The following is a 17,936-nucleotide window of genomic DNA, read 5'->3' as shown; positions in this document are numbered from 1 at the left end:
TCCCAAAGGCGTGGGATTACAGGCTGAGCCACCGAGCCCGGCTCCACTTGCTTTTTTAATTACAAAACACAATGTATATTCTATCTGGTTTTTCTTTAGACATTACAGAAGTTGTGTCTGACAGAGAAACAGAGAACTCAGTGCTTTGCTGTTTAAGGCACAGTCATTTTTCTTCTGCACCTGTGAAGCTGACTAAACTACCAGGTGGACCATCTTCAGGACCACTGGCCTGTGTTCATTCATTCATTTACATTTTAAAAATTAAATCTCTACTATTTACTTCATGCTGTTCTAGGGTTCAAGGATACAAAGAGAACACAATAACGAAACAAAAAAATTGCTGCCCTTATGAAAATATGTGCATTCTACTATTATGTATTGGGGAAGAAAGGGAAGGGAAATGTTTTTCAGGCCCCTTTGGGATCTGAGATGGCTTTTCTCTTTTTACTACTTCCTTTTGCTCTGTGGGCTGTTTTCCTCAGCAGAATGTACTGCTGTGGTACTTAAGTTGATTCCATATAGGCCATATGAAGTAGAACAAGACAGTTTTCCAGATATTTTTGTGAAGCCCAAATTATGTGAACTTAAAAGAGCTTAGTAACTGAGGCAAACTCTGAGGGTAACATTCTGTAATTAGACCACCTAGCTACTAAGGCAGGTCTTTGCTTCAGTTTGCCTTTGTGAACAAAGTTGGATGTCTATCCACCCAACAAGTCACTCATTTTTTAGGTGTTTTCCTTTTCACCTGCCTTAAATGATTGACCAAACTGACTATGTTGAAACCCATTTATATCTCTCTAGATATGGGGACAGCCATCCATCCCTAGGATATAGTACTAAGTAGAGTTGAATTAATATGTGGGAAAACATTTTGAGCTTTCTGGAATAAGATGTTTTATAACTGCAAAGTGCCATTACTATTAAAGATAATAATTTAGAAGTAAATATTATAGCAACCACGTGCAAAAGAGCTCTTAGTGAACTATTTTCATTTCAATGTGTAAAAGAAAATTGGTACTAAAGTATATAGTATCTGTCTGCCTTGTAATTTCTTTCCCCCAAGTCTATTGACTTTTCTCTCCTTTCTAACTTCCCTTTGGTAACTCAGAAGCTTACCTTAGTTTTGAAGTAGTCTGTTAGAGAGATTTACGAAGTAGGTGACAGCTTTTTCTTTCTTCTGATATCTAAGAGCTGAGCATTGTGGAGTGATTTGTGGGGGAATCTGATGTCATTCAGAGACACAAAAGTAGTGGTGCTTAGCACTAATGAGAATTGGCTCTAAGTTTTAGTAAAATGGTCCTGACCCCTTGTGATCCCAAGAAATGATGAGAGGGATGATCTTTACTGTTTGGAGCCTACAGGCTCAGTGGCCTTCTAACTCTGCTTCTTCAGAGTACTCAGGGGTATTTCCCCTTTATTAGGCAGGCAAGTCCTCTACTGACATCATTGAATTTGGCATGCATGTGACCTGCCTGAGCAGTTTATGTGTGTGTGTTTGTGTGTGTGGGGGGGAGTACCTCACTAATATGAGGTATATTACATTACTTACCAGTACAGTACAAGCTCGTTACCTTTCATAGTCTAGAAACACCATCTTCTTTGCAAAGTCACAGCATGCTTCAAATTGATTTACTACTTTAAAGATTCATACTCAGTATTAACAAGGTGGTTTTATTTTCCACAGAGGCTCTAACAAATGATGTAGTCTTAAATATCAATTGATTTAGAATATCTCTTAGCCTGACATCAATATTAAGTCTTTAGCATGGCTTTCACATGAGAAATCAGATGTTTCAGACTTTAGATTACAATTAATTTAGCAATGAAGTATGCATTATCTTGTATTATATTTCTTTTCTCATGTTAATTTGACTTACTGGTTTTTAACAATAAAAATTATTATTTCATTGGCCCTAGAGTCCAAACATTAGATAGTGACACTAGTAGAGCAATGGTTTGGACAGCGCTTTTCAAACATTAGTGTTTCAAAATGCAGTTCTGGATTTAGTAGTATTGGATGGGGCTTGAGATTCTGAATTTGTAGTTATTTTTCCTATGATGCCAGTCTGGTGGTCTGCAGATAGCTCTTGAGTAAAAAGAGTAAAGATCACTCTAAATTCCTTGTTCAGTTCAGACTGAATTTTTTAACTAAGGAATTCTTTCTTGGGCACCTTTTTTCATCTTTGGTTCACTGTATTGTTACTGAAAATCAGAAAAGGAAATATACTAGATTGATACTTCTATCCACCTGTCAAGTGAAAAGTTTGCATCTCATTTTGTATTACACAGTTTTATGCCTAAGTCTTTGCCTTCTCTCCCAAATTGATCTGGTACATCTTTGCTTAACACCAAAGTCTTGTGGTTTGTTCTTTAAAGATGTGTGAAGTAAAAGATTTTGAATGTTTTAGATAGGATAAATTCTATCTCCAAAATCTAGGAAGTGACGTATATACTGGAGACAAAACAGATCTGCTCTGTATGGAATATTCTGGAGTATTAAGAAAGATACCTTTGTTTATTTCTTTTTATCCTGCAATTTAAGAAATGAAATGTAGGCTTTTCTAATATATGCATTCTTAGTTTTCCATACACTGTCGATTTCCCTTTAGTAACATTGCATATTATGTTGCTGTTAGTGGTGACAACTCTCAGGAAAGCAAGAGGCCTTTAAAAAAAAAGAAAACTTTTCTCCATTTGTGACATGGTGACAGCTGTCATGGGAATGGGGAAAGATAGAGCAATTTTTCAGAGTCCGTCAAATGAAGGTACATTCATACATTCAATGCTGTAACTTAATGAAAGTTGCTTCATTGTGACATGTGTCAGAGCATTTGGTGATGCAAGTGTGGAAGGATCTTTTCTGAAAGATGTATGCCTCAAGTCTGGATTTGAACTGAAGCGACACAACCTTGGCTTTGAACTTACAAAAGGTTACCCCCTGTAATAAAATCCAGAATCAGTATGAAGAGGTTTTCAGTTCGGGAAGGTGACAGAGAGTAAACAACAGTCAGAGATTCTCTCTGAGATGTGCAAATATCAAAAACAAGACGATCCCTGCAGCTTTATTTTATCTAGAGTCCTTAGATAATAGGTGGATATTTAGGTAGTCATTTGAATACTTAGAAATCAAAATGAATGACTGACTTTTTCCATTTTCATCAAAATAACCCTTGTTTTATAAAAACACACAAAAAATCATTTCTCCTCATTGAAATTTCTATTGCAAAACCCACTGTGAATGAGGACATAGATAAAAGATTGGAAGAAATTAAGAAAAAGGGAAAAATCTTTTTCTAAACAGCTTTATTGAGTTATAATTCTCATACCTTACAACTAGCGCATTAAAATTATACAATAAGTATGTTTTTAGAGTTGTACAATCACCACCATAATCAATTTTTGAATAAATTTATCATCTTAAAAGAAACCTCATCTCTGGCTGGGTGTGGTGGCACACACCTGTAATCCTAGCACTTTGGGAATTAGATCTTCACTGTGTGTCACTGAAAGTGATGACCTGAATTAGAGCACCTTTTGAACAGGAGGCTCAGTCAATGTGTGAGAACAGTGGTTATTCATACAATGAGGTGAAAGGATTGCTTGAGCCCAGAAGTTCAAGACCAGCCTAGGCAACACAGCAAGACCCGTCTCCATAAAAAATTTTAAAAAATAACTGGGCATACTGGCACACAACTCTAGTCCCAGCTACTCTGGAAGCTGAAGTGGAAGAATCACCTGAGCTCAGGAGATTGAGGCTGCTGTGAGCGGTGATCATGCCACTGCACTCCAGCCTAAGTGACAGAGTGAGATCCCCAACTCAGAAGGAAAGCAAGAGAGAGAGAGGGAGAGTGGGAGAGAGGGAGAGAGGAAGAGAGGAAGAGAGGAAGGTAAGGAAAGGGAAGAGAAGGAAAGGGAAGGGATTCCATACCTATTTGCAGTCAGTCACTTCTCATTTTTCCTTAATCTTCCCCAAACCCTATGCAAACATCAAAACATCAATCTACTTTCTTTCTCTATGCCTATTCTTGATATAAGTGAAATCATACAGTACGTGGACTTTTGTGACTGGGTTCTTTCACTTTAGTATTCTGTATTTAAGGCTTATCCACTGTAATATATATCAGTACTTCATGCCCTTTTGTGACCAAATAATATTTCATTGTATTAGATATACCACATTTTATTTATTCATTCTTCAGTTGATGGACATTTGGGTGGTTTAAACTTTTAGCTATTATGAATAATGACCCTATGACTATTCTGTTACAGTTTTTGTGTGGACATATACTTAGGAGTGAAATTGCAGCTTCTGAACCAAAGATTTTAACCACGATATGTTTAAATTTTATAGTAGATTTATTTAAGGAGACTGTATAAAAAGCTATTAAAGAAAATGCTTCTCAATGAATAGTTTTACTCATCGAAACAAAGGAACTATCCCTTGCATTTTTTAGTCTCTATAAAACAAATATTTCCAATACTTTAAGTCCCTCTTTCTAACTTCAATAGTGGCACTTTCTAATAGTCCCTCTTTCTAACTTCAAATGTTTTCACTTTTAGTCCCTCTTTCTAACTTCAATCTAACTTCATTAAGGATATGAATACTGGGCAGAAAGTTTTTTGTTCTGTAAAATGTAAGACCAAAAAAAAGAAATGTACCCTTTCTGGGTAAGAGCATGATACATAGATACATATAACTTAAATAAGGGTTATTTACAAACTAGTTTAGTTAGCATGACAGAAAAAAAGTCTAATTGAACCCCAGCTCCGCTTTTGAAGACTGAAAATATGTATTTGCATGACAAGATAGGAAATTGTTGGGAAACTTTGTCATCAATCTGTAAAATCCAAAGGTTGCAGATGCAATAAGGTATCAAAATAGCGTTTTTTTCATCCCTGAAAGTGCCAATTGAGATAATAAAATTTAGAGCATACCCGTGTTGGAATTAGATCTTCACTGTGTGTCACTGAAAGTGATGACCTGAATCAGAGCACCTTCAGAACAGGAGGCCAGTCAGTGTGTGAGGAGAGTGGTTATTCATGCAATATGCACTGTGGAAGGCTGTTTAGATTGCATTTGATTACCACTCCCGTGTATTTGATGTTTTGCAAGTATTCTATGGGGACTGCTTTTCTTTTTCCAGTTGAATATAGGTTACAGAAAGGATGCAGACATGTTAGTTCTCTGAAGGGAAAAAAATAAAGATTATTAAGATATTTCTTCAAAAATTATCCTCCTTGTGCTTAATCATAAAAGGTGGTATGAAAGTGCCAGCTGAGTTAATATTAAATATTTTGTCATATTATTGATTATATTGTTCGTAAATTTTTAGTTATTTGAAGACATTTTATTTATTTATTTATTTTTTAATAATTAATCAGTATTTTTATTATAGTTTTGTGGGGTACAGTTAAGGGTTAGGTGTACAATTATGTTTCACCAGAGACGTGAAAGACCTTTATAATGAAAATTACAAAACACTGCTCAAAGAAATCAAAGCCGACATGAACAAGTGGAAAAATATCCCATGCTCATGGATCGGAAGAATCAACATTGTGAAGATGTCCATCTTACCTAAGGCAATCTACAAATTCAATGCAATACCCATTAAATTGAAGACATTTTAAAACGTGTGTGTGTGTGTATCGTATCTGTGAAAGACATATATGTAAGTTTCAATTAATGTACCCCAAAACCGAACAAGCAAGAATTTTACTTAAAATGCAGATTATTGGCATAGCTTTCTTGTATGTTACTTTAATGTTGTTGAACAAAAAGTATAGAGATACAGTAGTTTACGTTTTGCAAAATCTTGTCACTACAGTTTTCTTTCCTTTTAGTTTTGCAGATTCCAAGATTTTCCATTTAGTAAATAATATGACTAACACATATATGATCTGGAGCACAATCAGTGTCAAATGCTAGCTAAGATTATTGAGAATGTGTATGCAAAGGTGAACATGGCAGATAAATGGAGTAATGAAGGAAATGATTGATTAAATATTATTTGGTTCTAGGGCCGGGCACAGTGACTTATACCTGTAATCTCAACACTTTGGGAGTCTGAGGCAGGAGGATTGCTTGATGCCAAAAGTTCAAGACAGCCTGGGCAACATAGCAAGAACCCATCTCTACAAAAAAACTTAAAATATTAGCCAGGCATGGTAATTTGTGCCTGAAGTCCCAGCAACTTGGGAGGATGAGGTGGGAGAATCACTTGAGTCTAGAAGTTTCAGGCTTTAGTCTGCTATGGTTGTGCCAGGGGCTCCAGCCTGGGCAACAAAGTGAGACCCTGTCTCAAAAACCTTTTTTAATTAAAAAAAATTATCTGGTTTTATTTTTAGTGTGATGAAATATACATATGATATAAATCATATATATTATGATATATATATATACACACATACACACACACACATATATATATATATATATATATAGTTTCAAGTGGAAATAGAAATTAACATTATACTCTACCTCCATTGCTACTCCAGATAAAAGTTTTCACAAGAGAGACGTCTTTTCACATCTGCATGTCAGTTAAGACCAAATCAGAGCCAGCACAAGACAAAACTGTGCAGTATATATTGTACATTTTAGAGCTTTTATTTGTAATCCCACCCACTCCTTTGACAAATTTTATTCATGCCCAAAACTGTGAGTCTCCTCATGACTCAGCTCCCAGGCCCTTCTCCCTTCCCCATTCTCTTTCTCTCTACCTCCACTTGTCTCTATCCAAACTTACTCTTAATGAGAACTGAGAAGACTCTGTTTCAGTAGTTGTTAAGGTTTCCTAGAGTTAACAGAAGTAAAAGAAGCTGCTATTTCTACAAAGTATCAGGTAATTTCACCTATGCCTTATAGCAAGTATAAAGGGAATAAAATGGATAAAATCCTTCCACATGGAAAAGAAATATCAAAATAAAATATATTTCTAGTATTAGTAATTGTTAAGAATCAAACTTGTCAAACAAGAAGTTGACTAATGAAGGAAATATCATTTTATAAAAGCAACTGATTTGAAAATGTACTGCACTGGACATAGGTAACAGGATAAAAATAATTCATGAATAAATACATTCCATTGTCAAAAACTTGATTTACTAAAACACATATACATATCAGAGTAAGTATTAATTGTAAAATAACCTTTGTTTCCTTTTTTAAAAAGAAACTACAGCAATCTTTTTACTCCTTCTCTCTTACATTCATAAGACATACTTTTATATAAAAATTCATATCTTCCAGAAGTATGTTTTCTTTAATATTTGCATAAATGTATATATATGTCCATGGTAGGAGGTGCAGAGTGGGAAAGGAGTCATACTTTGCTGAAGAGGGTGGAACTCATGTTCTTACAAGTTTACTGAGGAGCCTAACAGAGCTGCATATGTGAAATGAGCACCATCCTTAATCATTAGTTTGTTTAATCACTGTACAAAACTCTCAAATTTAAATCTTGTTTCTAGTATTGACTTTTTTTATGATCTTAGACACATAACATTAACTTCTCTTTTGGCTACTTTCTCAGAAAATGTAGATGATAGGATGGTTCCCTTTAGGACTCGTCTCAGTTTAGGCATTCCTTAAGAATGAGGTTGCCTCCAGCTGCAGTGTGGCTGCACTTGGGGTTAGTGCTTTTTTTCTGAGAAACTGAATTGAGCAGAGAACTTAACAGTGCTTTGCTGATGTGAACTCTGGGTTCCTTCTGGTCATTACGTGTCCCCTGGAACTGTTTTGCAGCTGAAGGCTGTGACCTAAGAACCTTGGTCCTGTTTCATGTTTTTATCTAAATGTCCTCTGAAGTTTTAATTGGTTACACTGTCTTCCTGTTTTGCTTCTTGTCTGGTCACCTTAGAAATGTTTGTTAAAAGCTACCACTTTACTCTTGAGGACTGTCACTAAATCAGGGAAAACGTGGGCCATTGTTGTTGAGCCCTTCTAGAAATATATTTAGACTTTGATGGAGATGAGTTTAGGTTGCTGTAGAGAAATGCCTTTAAAGATTTTAGTCTTTTTTTTTTTGAGTTGGAATCTCACTCTGTCACCCAGACTGGAGTGCAGTGGCACACTCACAGCCACCCTAGCATCAACCTGCTAGTCTCTGGTGATTCTTCTGCCTCAGTCTTCTAAGTAGCTGAAACTACAGGCGTGAGCTATAATACCTAGCTAATTGTTTATTTATTGTAGAGGCGAGGTCTTGCCACGTTGCCTGGGCTGTTCTCGAACCCAAGATTTTAGTCTTAAATGAGAAATAATGTTGGAAGATGGAATCTTCTAGCACTTATTCTATCTTTGCATGTAATATAAACTCTTGAAGCTTTTCCTCCTCTGTAAAACACTTTTTTTTTTGAGCAGGGTTCTCACTCTGTGACCCAGGTTGGAGTGCAGTGGCATGAACACTGCACAGCACAACTTCCTTCTCTTGGGCTCAGGCAATCTTCCTTCCTCAACCTCCTAAGTATCTGAGATTACAAGTGCATGCCACCCCACTGGGCTAATTTTTAATTTTTTATACAGACAAGATCTCGCTATGTTGCCTATGCTGGTCTTGAGTTCCTGTACCCAAGTGATCCTACCGCCTCAGACTTCCAGAATGCTGGGATTATGGGTGTGAGCCATTGCACACTGCCTAAAACCCTTTTTTATATAATAACAAGAATTGGGTCTGGGTGTTGCTTATGTCTCTTCCAACTCTTTCCTTGAGGATTACTTTAAATAGTTATACCTGTCTGTTTTTTAAAGATTATTTTGTCAGGGTGTCTTTTGAAAACTAGTTGCCCAAAGATGCCTCTTCATGAACATCCACAAAAATAGAGCAAGTTTATTGGTCATCCTGATGACACATCTTCCTCCACAGTTGGATACTTTATCCTCCTCCTTTTAAATCTGCCCTCAATTCCTCCTAAAGCTATCTCTTTCTGATGCAAGAGTTTCTGTTTCTCCTCTGTTTCCAAATATGTGTCTCTCCCTGGTGTCTCCCTTCATTTTTAGGTTTTAGTTCTGAATTTCTTCCATTTGACCATAGGCATTTTCTATACTCTTTCTAAAACAATAAGTGTACTTTTAAGTTCTCACTTTTGTTCCTTAACTATCATCTGAGCTAGGTAGCTGTTCAAGCTTTTATTAACACCGAGGTCATCCCCTTGTCCCTCTGAGGGTTGCTTGCTTCTTGTTCACAGTACTTGGTAATTATATCACATCCAGTTCGTATGTTGATTGGCCTACCCCTTCTCACTACAGAGATGCCTATGTTCCTGTGTACTCCTAAACATTGTTAAGAAGAGAGCTACTTCTTTATGTCACATTTCAGAAAGGAGATCTGCAATATTTCATTATTTTACATTTTGAAGTTATTACTTCTATTTTATTAGACTTAGATTACTTTGTATATTTGAATATGTCAGAAAACTAGGAATATCAGCTGTTATGCTGCACTGACTACGACCACTCGATCCATTGGCCTATAAAATGAAAACAATATACACCAGAGATCAAATCACTCCCATTAAAGCATACAAACACTAAATAGTGCTGATATTAATAAAACCATGCTATTATGTGAAAATAGTTCAATCTGAGCAAATCAAAACTGATTTGTCTGAAATTGTGTTATCTTACTGACCCTTTTTGTCAAACATAATTTTCCCCATATGTTTTTAGGAGGTAAGTAGTATGACAGATTGTTGACATGATAGGTAGTGGGCAAGGCTCTGTAATTATGTAACGTGGCAAATCTCTTCGCCTCTCTGGTAGAATGTGAGCCAAGATCTCTTTCAATATGAACTTTAAAAAAACTCCAAGGCTGTATCATTAGCCTACATTGTAATAATTGTTTCCATCTTGAGTATTATAAGCTATTTCTTGATTTTTAATTGACACACTCTTATACATAATTATGAAACACATAGTAATGTTTCCATACATATAATGTATAGCAATCAAATTAGGGTAATGAGTTTATCCATGCCCCAGACATTAATCACATATTTGGGTTAGAAACAGTCAAACCCTCTCTTCTAACTCTCTGAAAATATATAATAAATAATTCTTAACTATTGTAGTCCTGTAGTGCTATAGAACACTGGGATTTATTCCTCCTACTTAGTTATAATTTTGTACCTCTTAACCAATTTCTCCCATCCTTCCTCCCCCTCCCATCACAGCCTCTAATGGCTGCTATCTTACTATTTCTGAGAAATCAACCTTTTAAGCTTCCACATGAGTGAGAACATGTGGCATTTATCTTTCTGTGCTTATTTCATTTAACACAGTGTCCTCCAGTTTCATCCATGTTGCTGCCAATGACAAGATTTCATTTTTTTATGGCTGAATAGTATTTCATTGTATGTATATGGCACATGTTCTCCATCCATTCATCTGCTGATGAGCACTTACGTTTACTCCATATCCTCACTATTGTGAATAGTGCTGTGATAAATATGAGAGTGCAGCTATCTCTTCAAAATACTGATTTCCTTTTGTTTGGATATATACCCAGTCATTGGGATTGCTGAATCATAGTTATTGACTTTAATATTTGCATAGTGTAAAAATGTATAATATAAATATATATTATAATTTATAATACATATATTATCTACCATATGCAAACAACAGGTCCAATAAAATGACATAGATTATCTTCCAAGAAATCAACGTGAGAAAAGACATTGATAGCTTTACGAAATATCTTCTGGAGCAGATAGGTTGATTGTTGCGTAGGCTATATTTTTTACATCCTGTTTAGCTAGCTAAATTGTCTTTATCCTTTCTTGAGTAATTTAGTGATGGTCACCACCACATGATGACGTTGATGATGATGAGATTGGCCAAGATGATGGTATCACTGGCAATTGACAATACCAGAATACTTGAAAGTCAAGTCCTTCAACAGCTGCTGGTTTGATTCCAGTTAGCGTGCTATTGTGTTTCCCCAGTATAATAGATGGGCCCCTTGCAATTAATATATTTTCATCAGTAAACTGCAAAAAGTAGGAATGCTGTGCTTTTTAGATTTCCCTCATGTAATGCCTGGGCTGTATCATCACACTTCTTCCCTGGCAGTGGAGTCATAACCTTCTGCTGTTATCAGTGTAGATTTTCAGAAATCATGTATTAAATCCACTGATTTGAGAGTTTCTCTTTCCAGGTTGTTTCTCCAACATTTTCATCACAATGTGCATTGCCTTAGAACTTATACTAAATAAAACCCTGCTTTTTCACTGCCTGTCAAATACAATACATTGTCAAAAGACTTTTTTTCTCACTGACATTTTCTGTCTTAAAACCACATTGATTAGGACTCAGACTTGCATGTCCCATGATTTAGTTCTTGTATACTTATAGGTTCTATTTGCATTTTCCTTTTGTTATTTAGATGACATGTATTTAGCCATATTGTTTTTTCCTTAAGTTTTTTTTTTTTTTTAATCAAGATCTCACTCTGCCACCCAGGCTGCAGTGCAATGACACAATTGTGGCTCACCACGGCTTTGACCTCTCGGGCTCAGGTGATCCTTCCACCTCCTCCTCCCAAGTAGCTGGGGCTAATGGGTGCACATCACCATACCCAGCTAATTTTTTGACTATTTGTAGTGATGAGGTCTCACTATATTGCCTATGTTGGTCTCAAATTCCTGGACTCAAGGAGTCCCCTTGCCTTGGCTTCTTAAAGTGCTGGAATTACAGGTGTGAGCCACTGTGGCTGGCGGAGAAAATATGTTTAAAAGCATAAATCATTCAAGAAATGCAATTTAGTCAAGAAATTACTCCAAGTTTTACTGTCTGAAATAATTTAGAAGCAAACTTCTTTAAAATTCAGAAATAAGCTGGGCACGGTGGCTTAGCCTGTAATCCCAGCACTTTGGGAGACCAAGAAAAGAGGATTGCCTGAGCCTGGGGGTTCAAGACCAGCCTGGGCAAATTGATGAGACCACGTCTCTACAATAAATAAAAAAAACTAGCGGGGGATCGTGGTGTGCATCTGTAGTTTTAGCTTCTTGGGAGGCTGAGGCAGAAGAATCTCCTGAGCCCAGCAGGTCGAGGCTGCGGTAGCCATGAGTATGCCACTGTACTCCAACCTGGGCAACAAGAGTGAGACTCCAATTCAAAAAAATAAAATAAAATAAACAATAAAACTCAGAAATAAGAGAAAATAAAGGGTAGTTAAGTTTTCAGTTGTTTTTAATTATATGTCAAGTTTTAGCTGTCTTTTAAGTTGTTTTTTTTTTCACATCTGCAACAGATTTATTTTTTAAAGGAATGGATTTTGAGAGAAAAAAATGGGCAGAAGTATGGAATCGAATAAATACAAATGTAAGCAGTTTTGCTAATTGTTTTAGAACCACAACAAACTAGTACAGAGAATGCCCTGTATAAAGCACAATAAAAGTTCAAAGATCGAGGTGTTTCCTTAGCAAGGCTGAAAATTTCAGTCTCTGGTATTTGGAATTTAGGCTGCAGACCTTGTTTTCGGATGGATCACTGGGTGTGTGGCACAGTCCCTGATTTTAACCAGATTTGAACAGAAGAATGGCCACTTGGCCCAGGTAGAAATAGATGAAGTGTTTAGTTTCATGTGTCACATAATTACCGAAATTCCTCCCCATGATGCAATGCCAGGTGGGATTATACTTGTCAAACTCCTTCTTGATGTTTACCACAAAGTTGTATTTCTCCAGCACCTGAGTAGTGCACTCCACCGAGTCCTGTTGCATCTTTTCCGACATGTTTGCATTTTTTATCATGGCCTTTCTGTCACACATGGTCACCGTGGAGAACGGGCTGGCTCACTATCATGGTCTCGGGGAGAAGTGCTAGCACAGCTGAGGCCTAGCAGGAGCTACCACCGCTACCAAAGCCGTGGCGCATCTCAAGTTGTTTTTAAAATTGTGTTAATATAGCAATTAAAAGGATTGTGCCATCTTTGTAGATGACTTGTGTGGAAGGGAAGTATCTTTTCTAATAGAAGCTGTTAGAGACACACAAAAATGGCTGCTAAGCCTAGAAAAATAATCTTCTAAAGAAGAGTAAATATGTTTGATGACATTAAACTATGTGCTATCATCTGCGAGTATTTTTACTTGTCAGTTGGAAAACATTATCAGGTCTTGAGATTCTACCTGCTCCTTTGTTGACCAGTAAAACAGATGAGTTATTGCTGTCAGGGTGTTTTCTCTTCACCATAGACCATTTGGCACCAAGAAGAGAAGGGAAGAGAAGGAACTTAGGTGGGTTGGGCTGGATAGAGGGAGGCATATTTTGCTTAAGAATAGTAAAGGGTTTATAATTAGCAGTCTAGTCAGGGGAAAGGTTGGTGGAACAAATGAGGGACATCTTCCATTTCTATCATCCTCCATTTCTTCAATCTGGAAAAGCAGTCAGTTTTAGGGATTCCGGCTGCTACCCCTAGCTTGTTTTCATTTAATTACTATACTACGTATATAATGTTACACTCTTTGTACTATTCTCAGCTGCAAATGTGAGGGTACTATAATGACTCATTGTAGTATGTCCATTTACTGTTTTAGCCATTGACTGTCTTATTCCATTAAACAGAAAATAGAGATGCTTTCCTGACTATCCTAATGAAATTTCTGACCTTTTTTATTTCCCTTTGTAGTGTCTTAGGACGTGAAGATTCAATTTGATGAGTGAAATTATTTCCCCCATATTAATGGTTATGAATGCCATAGAGAGGCTAATGCATACAATTTAACAAATTCAGACTCAAGTCAAAATCTGTCTTGATATTCATAATAAGAACTTATGTGATGTCCCTGTCATCCAGCAGAACTAACCTGTGGTATATTGGCTCTAACACATGATCTCATAAGAGACTACTTCAACTTTATACAAATCGAAGAATTAAAACTGAGCCATCATCACAGTACTAGTTTTTGTTGTGTTGTCCTGTTTTAAATATAACAAAAGCCATATTTTGGAAGTAATTGACCTTTTTTTAAAATTTTTTTTTTGAGTTGGTGTCTCACTCTGTTGCCCAGGCTGGAGTACAGTGGCATACTCACGGCCACCCCAACGCTGACTTGCTGGACTCTGGTGATCCTTCCACCTCAGCCTTCCAAGTAGCTGTAACTACAGGCATGCACTACCATGCCTGGCTAATTTTTTTTATTTATTGTAGAGACAAAGTCTTGCCGAGTTGCCCAGGCAGCTCTCGAAACCACGGACTCGGGTAATCCACTCGCCTTGGCCTCCCAAAGTACTGGGATTACAGGCTGAGCCACCTAGCCCAGCCAGTAATTGACCTCTTAACTCACAGTAAACCTTTTAGGTCTTCAGTTCCTGCAACCAATATTCTTGCAACTAATTTAGATATGTGCTTGTATTACTGTTTGTTGAAAGATTATATTCTATTTAGAGTTAAGAGAAGTAAAATAGACTGATATTTCTCCATTTTGTTTGATAGTTGTTCCTAAATATCATGGAATGTTAAAGGGACAGTTGTTTATTTTGACCAAAAGGTTCATATTAGAAAAAAAAATTACATTCATAGTCACTCCTCGAATCTGTATTTTTAAAAATCAAACTTGTTGAAGTAGAAGTTGACAAATGAAGGAAATATAGTTTTATAAAAGCAACAAATTTGAAAACTTACTGCTTTGAACATAAGTAACTAAGAGAAAAAGATTTAAAGAATTAATACATTCCACTCTCAAAAAACTTGATTTACCAAAACATACATGGAAATCAGAGTATTTACTGTAAAACAATGCTTTTGAAAAAATCTAACTATAGCAGTGTTTATTTTTTGCATTCATAGTGTACATTTATATTTTTATAGAAAAAGTTCACATCTTCCAGAAGTGTATTTACTTTAATATTTGCATAAATTTTCATGTATCCATGATAGGAGGGGTAAGGTGGGAAAGGAGTCATACTGTGCTGAAAAGAGGGCAGGACACATGGTCTTACAAGTTTACTGAAGGTCTTAACAGAGTAGCATATGTGAAATGAGCACCATCCTTGATCACTGGTTTGTTAAATCACTGCACAAGCCTCTCACATTTGAATCTTGTTTCAAATATTGACTTTCTTTATGAACTTGGACATGTGACATTAATCTCTCTGGACTTTGGCTACTTTCTCAGAAGATGTGGACGATAGATTGATTCCCCTTAGGACTTGTTTCAGTTTAGGCATTCCTTAAGAATGCAGTTGCCTCCAGCTGCAGTGTGGTTGCACTTGGGGCTGGTGCTTTTTTCTGAGAAACTGAATTGAGCAGAGATCTTAGTAGTGCATTGCTGATGTGAACTCTGGGTTCCCTCTGGTCATTACATGTCCCCTGGAACTGTTTTGCAGCTGAGGGCTGTGACCTAAGAGTCTTGGTCCTGTTTCATGTTTTATCTAAATGTCCTCTGAAGTTTTAATTGGTTACACTGTCTTCCTGTTTTGCTTCTTGTCCGGTCACCTTAGAAATATTTGTTAAAAGCTGCCATTTTACTCTTGAGGACTGTCACTAAATCAGGGAAACATTTAGAATTTGATGGAGGTAGGTTAAGGTAGCTTGGAGAAATGCCTTTATAGATTTTAGTCTTTAATGAGAAATAATATTGGGAGATAGGATCTTCTAGCCCTTATTCTATCTTTGCATGTTATATAACTTTACAAGCCTTGCCTCCTATGTAAAATACCTTCTTTATTTAATAACAAGATTTAAGTCTGAGTATTGCTTATGTCCTTTCCCACTCTTTTCTTGAGGATTACTTTAAATAGGAATACCTGCATATTTTATGAAGATTATTTTGTCAGTATATCCTTTGAGCGCTAGTTGCTCAAAGATGCCTTCCATCTTGAACTTGCACAAAAATAGAGCAAGTTTATTGGTAATCCTGATGACACATCTTCCCCACAGTTGGATATTTTATCCCTCCTCTTTCAAATCTGTCCTCAATTCTCCCTAGAGCTATCTCTTTCTGATGCAAGAGTTCCTGTATCTCCTCTATTTCCAAAACCTTTATTTTGAGGTTTTAGTTTTGAATTCCCTTCATTTGATTATAGGTTTTTTTCCTCTTCTGTTTCTTAAAAAATCAGTGTACTTTCAAGTTTTCCCTCAACTATCATCTGAGCTAAGTAGTTGTTTAGGTTTTTATTGACAGTAAGGCCATCCCCTTGTCCCTCTGAGAGTTGCTTGCGTTTTGTTTACAGTATTACATCAAGTTCTTATGTTTATTGGGTTACTCCATCTCACTGCAAAGACTCCTATGTTCTTATCTACTCCTAAATTTTGTTTTTCAGGTCAGCAAACATAGTTTGTTCTGTCTACTTCTTTATGTTAGACCCTCTAAGGATTGTTTTATATTTTGATGCCTTTCATTTTATTGACTTTTTGAATATTTTTAATAAGAAGGGAACACCTTTATTTGTCCAAGCATGTCTAAGAGACCTTCACATGATGGGCTGAGTCAAAAATATCCCCGTTACAGTACAGTTTCAGCATGTTTAAGATTGATCAAAGAAAGGGCTAATCTGGAACTCTTTGACAGCCTGGTGGCCTGAAGAAATTCTCTACTCTCCCAAAGCTGTGTTTTTCAACACTACTTCAAAGAGCAAGTCTACTGTTTTGCTATTAGTGCCAAGCAAGAGCTGTGAGTGGATTTTCTGTATCACAAGGGAAACCAGTTGCTACCAAGTTGCACTTGAAACCTCATTTTCTTTAAAGAACTGTTAGAGGACCCTCATACAGGCAGGGATTTAAGGGTGAAGCAGTTCAGACCCATATCTACCCCAGATAACTCAAAGATGACATTTATATATCAGGGAACCTTTTAAAAACTATCTAGATCTATGGATAAATTTCAGATCTACAAAGCTCAGCTGGATGGAAAGTTTACTCAGTGCATTCTTTCATCCCTGTTTTTAAGCCCAAACCTACTGCTTTTAGCCTGACTCAGATTTATAGAGCTAAAATCATTATTATATTTCTCCAATGATTGGTGTGATATTTGATTGATATATTGAGACCAATTTTTATTTAATTCACTGTTTTTAAAAACCTTGACCTGCAAGACATTGTCCTATGCAAAAAATATTAAATTTGTTTTCTCAAATCATATAATAAAAGTAGTTGACCCCCTTGAAGTGTGTTCATTTCAAAGTAGTACACTGATGTTGAGTCCTAAAAATATATTTTTAATGAATATATTTTTAAGATATCAGGGCCTAGCAATTTTTCAGGTCAGCAAACATAGTTTGTTCTGTCTCTATTCCAGAAGTGAAACATTTGATATTGTAGAGCATAATGTTGAAGAGCCCAGGCTCCGATATACTACTGTATAGTTCAGATTTTGACTTCAGTGCTTAGTCAATATGACCTTGAGAAAACTCAACATTTCTCTCCTCAGTTTTTTAATTTGTAAAATAAAGTGAAAGACACTATCTACCATGTAGAGTTTTTGTGTCTACTAAGTGAGTAGTATAGAATTAAGTCTTATATACTCACTGGAATATGTACTATGTGCTACCGTAGGATACAAAAACATGCAATGGATTTCTAAATTTGGAAGACTGTCTCAATGAGGTGTAATTGCTTGAGATACAGAGGTTCCTGTGAATCCATTAGGATGGAAGATATAGTCTAGTGTTGGTGGATCTGAGATAGTGCCTGTATAAAGGATAATATCAGGGTATAATTTCTATCGATTTCAAGATATTAAGCTTCAGAGCACTCAGAGTCCCTGTACTTGTGAGAGAACCATGTCTTTAATTTCTCCATTGGTCATGAGGATACTTTATGCTGCCTTTTAATTTGACCTATTCAGATCTGCTTCTTCATCTGTACTTACCTCGCATTTCTCTCTGTGTGTAAAGATTTTTCCTAGCTAGATGAAAAGTATCTACTGTCCAAATTATTTGGTACAGGTGTCTGCTTGGCAGACTAAGACACTTCTAGGGGCATTTGACATTTTGTGAA

At 36.4% G+C, this 17,936-nt stretch overlaps 1 protein-coding gene across 1 annotated transcript; it reads right to left on the bottom strand.

Moving 5' to 3' along the window:
- Positions 1 to 12,236: 12,236 nt before the first annotated feature.
- Positions 12,237 to 12,768, bottom strand: LOC110595862 (dynein light chain 1, cytoplasmic-like). Its single transcript, XM_021713781.1, has one exon. It carries the CDS (start codon positions 12,766 to 12,768, stop codon positions 12,514 to 12,516), a length of 255 nt encoding a protein of 84 aa, XP_021569456.1. The 3' UTR covers positions 12,237 to 12,513.
- Positions 12,769 to 17,936: the final 5,168 nt, after the last annotated feature.

Source organism: Carlito syrichta, unplaced genomic scaffold (assembly GCF_000164805.1).
Source record: "Carlito syrichta isolate Samal-C Ts95f unplaced genomic scaffold, Tarsius_syrichta-2.0.1 Scaffold93426, whole genome shotgun sequence".
NCBI lineage: Eukaryota > Metazoa > Chordata > Mammalia > Primates > Tarsiidae > Carlito > Carlito syrichta.
The sequence above is the reverse complement of the archived record's forward strand: the minus strand, read 5'-3'. Positions and strand labels throughout refer to the sequence as shown.

Coding starts and splice junctions, on each gene's coding strand:
- LOC110595862 (XM_021713781.1), bottom strand. CDS start 12,768: ATGTGTGACAGAAAGGCCATGATAAAAAATGCAAACATGTCGGAAAAG.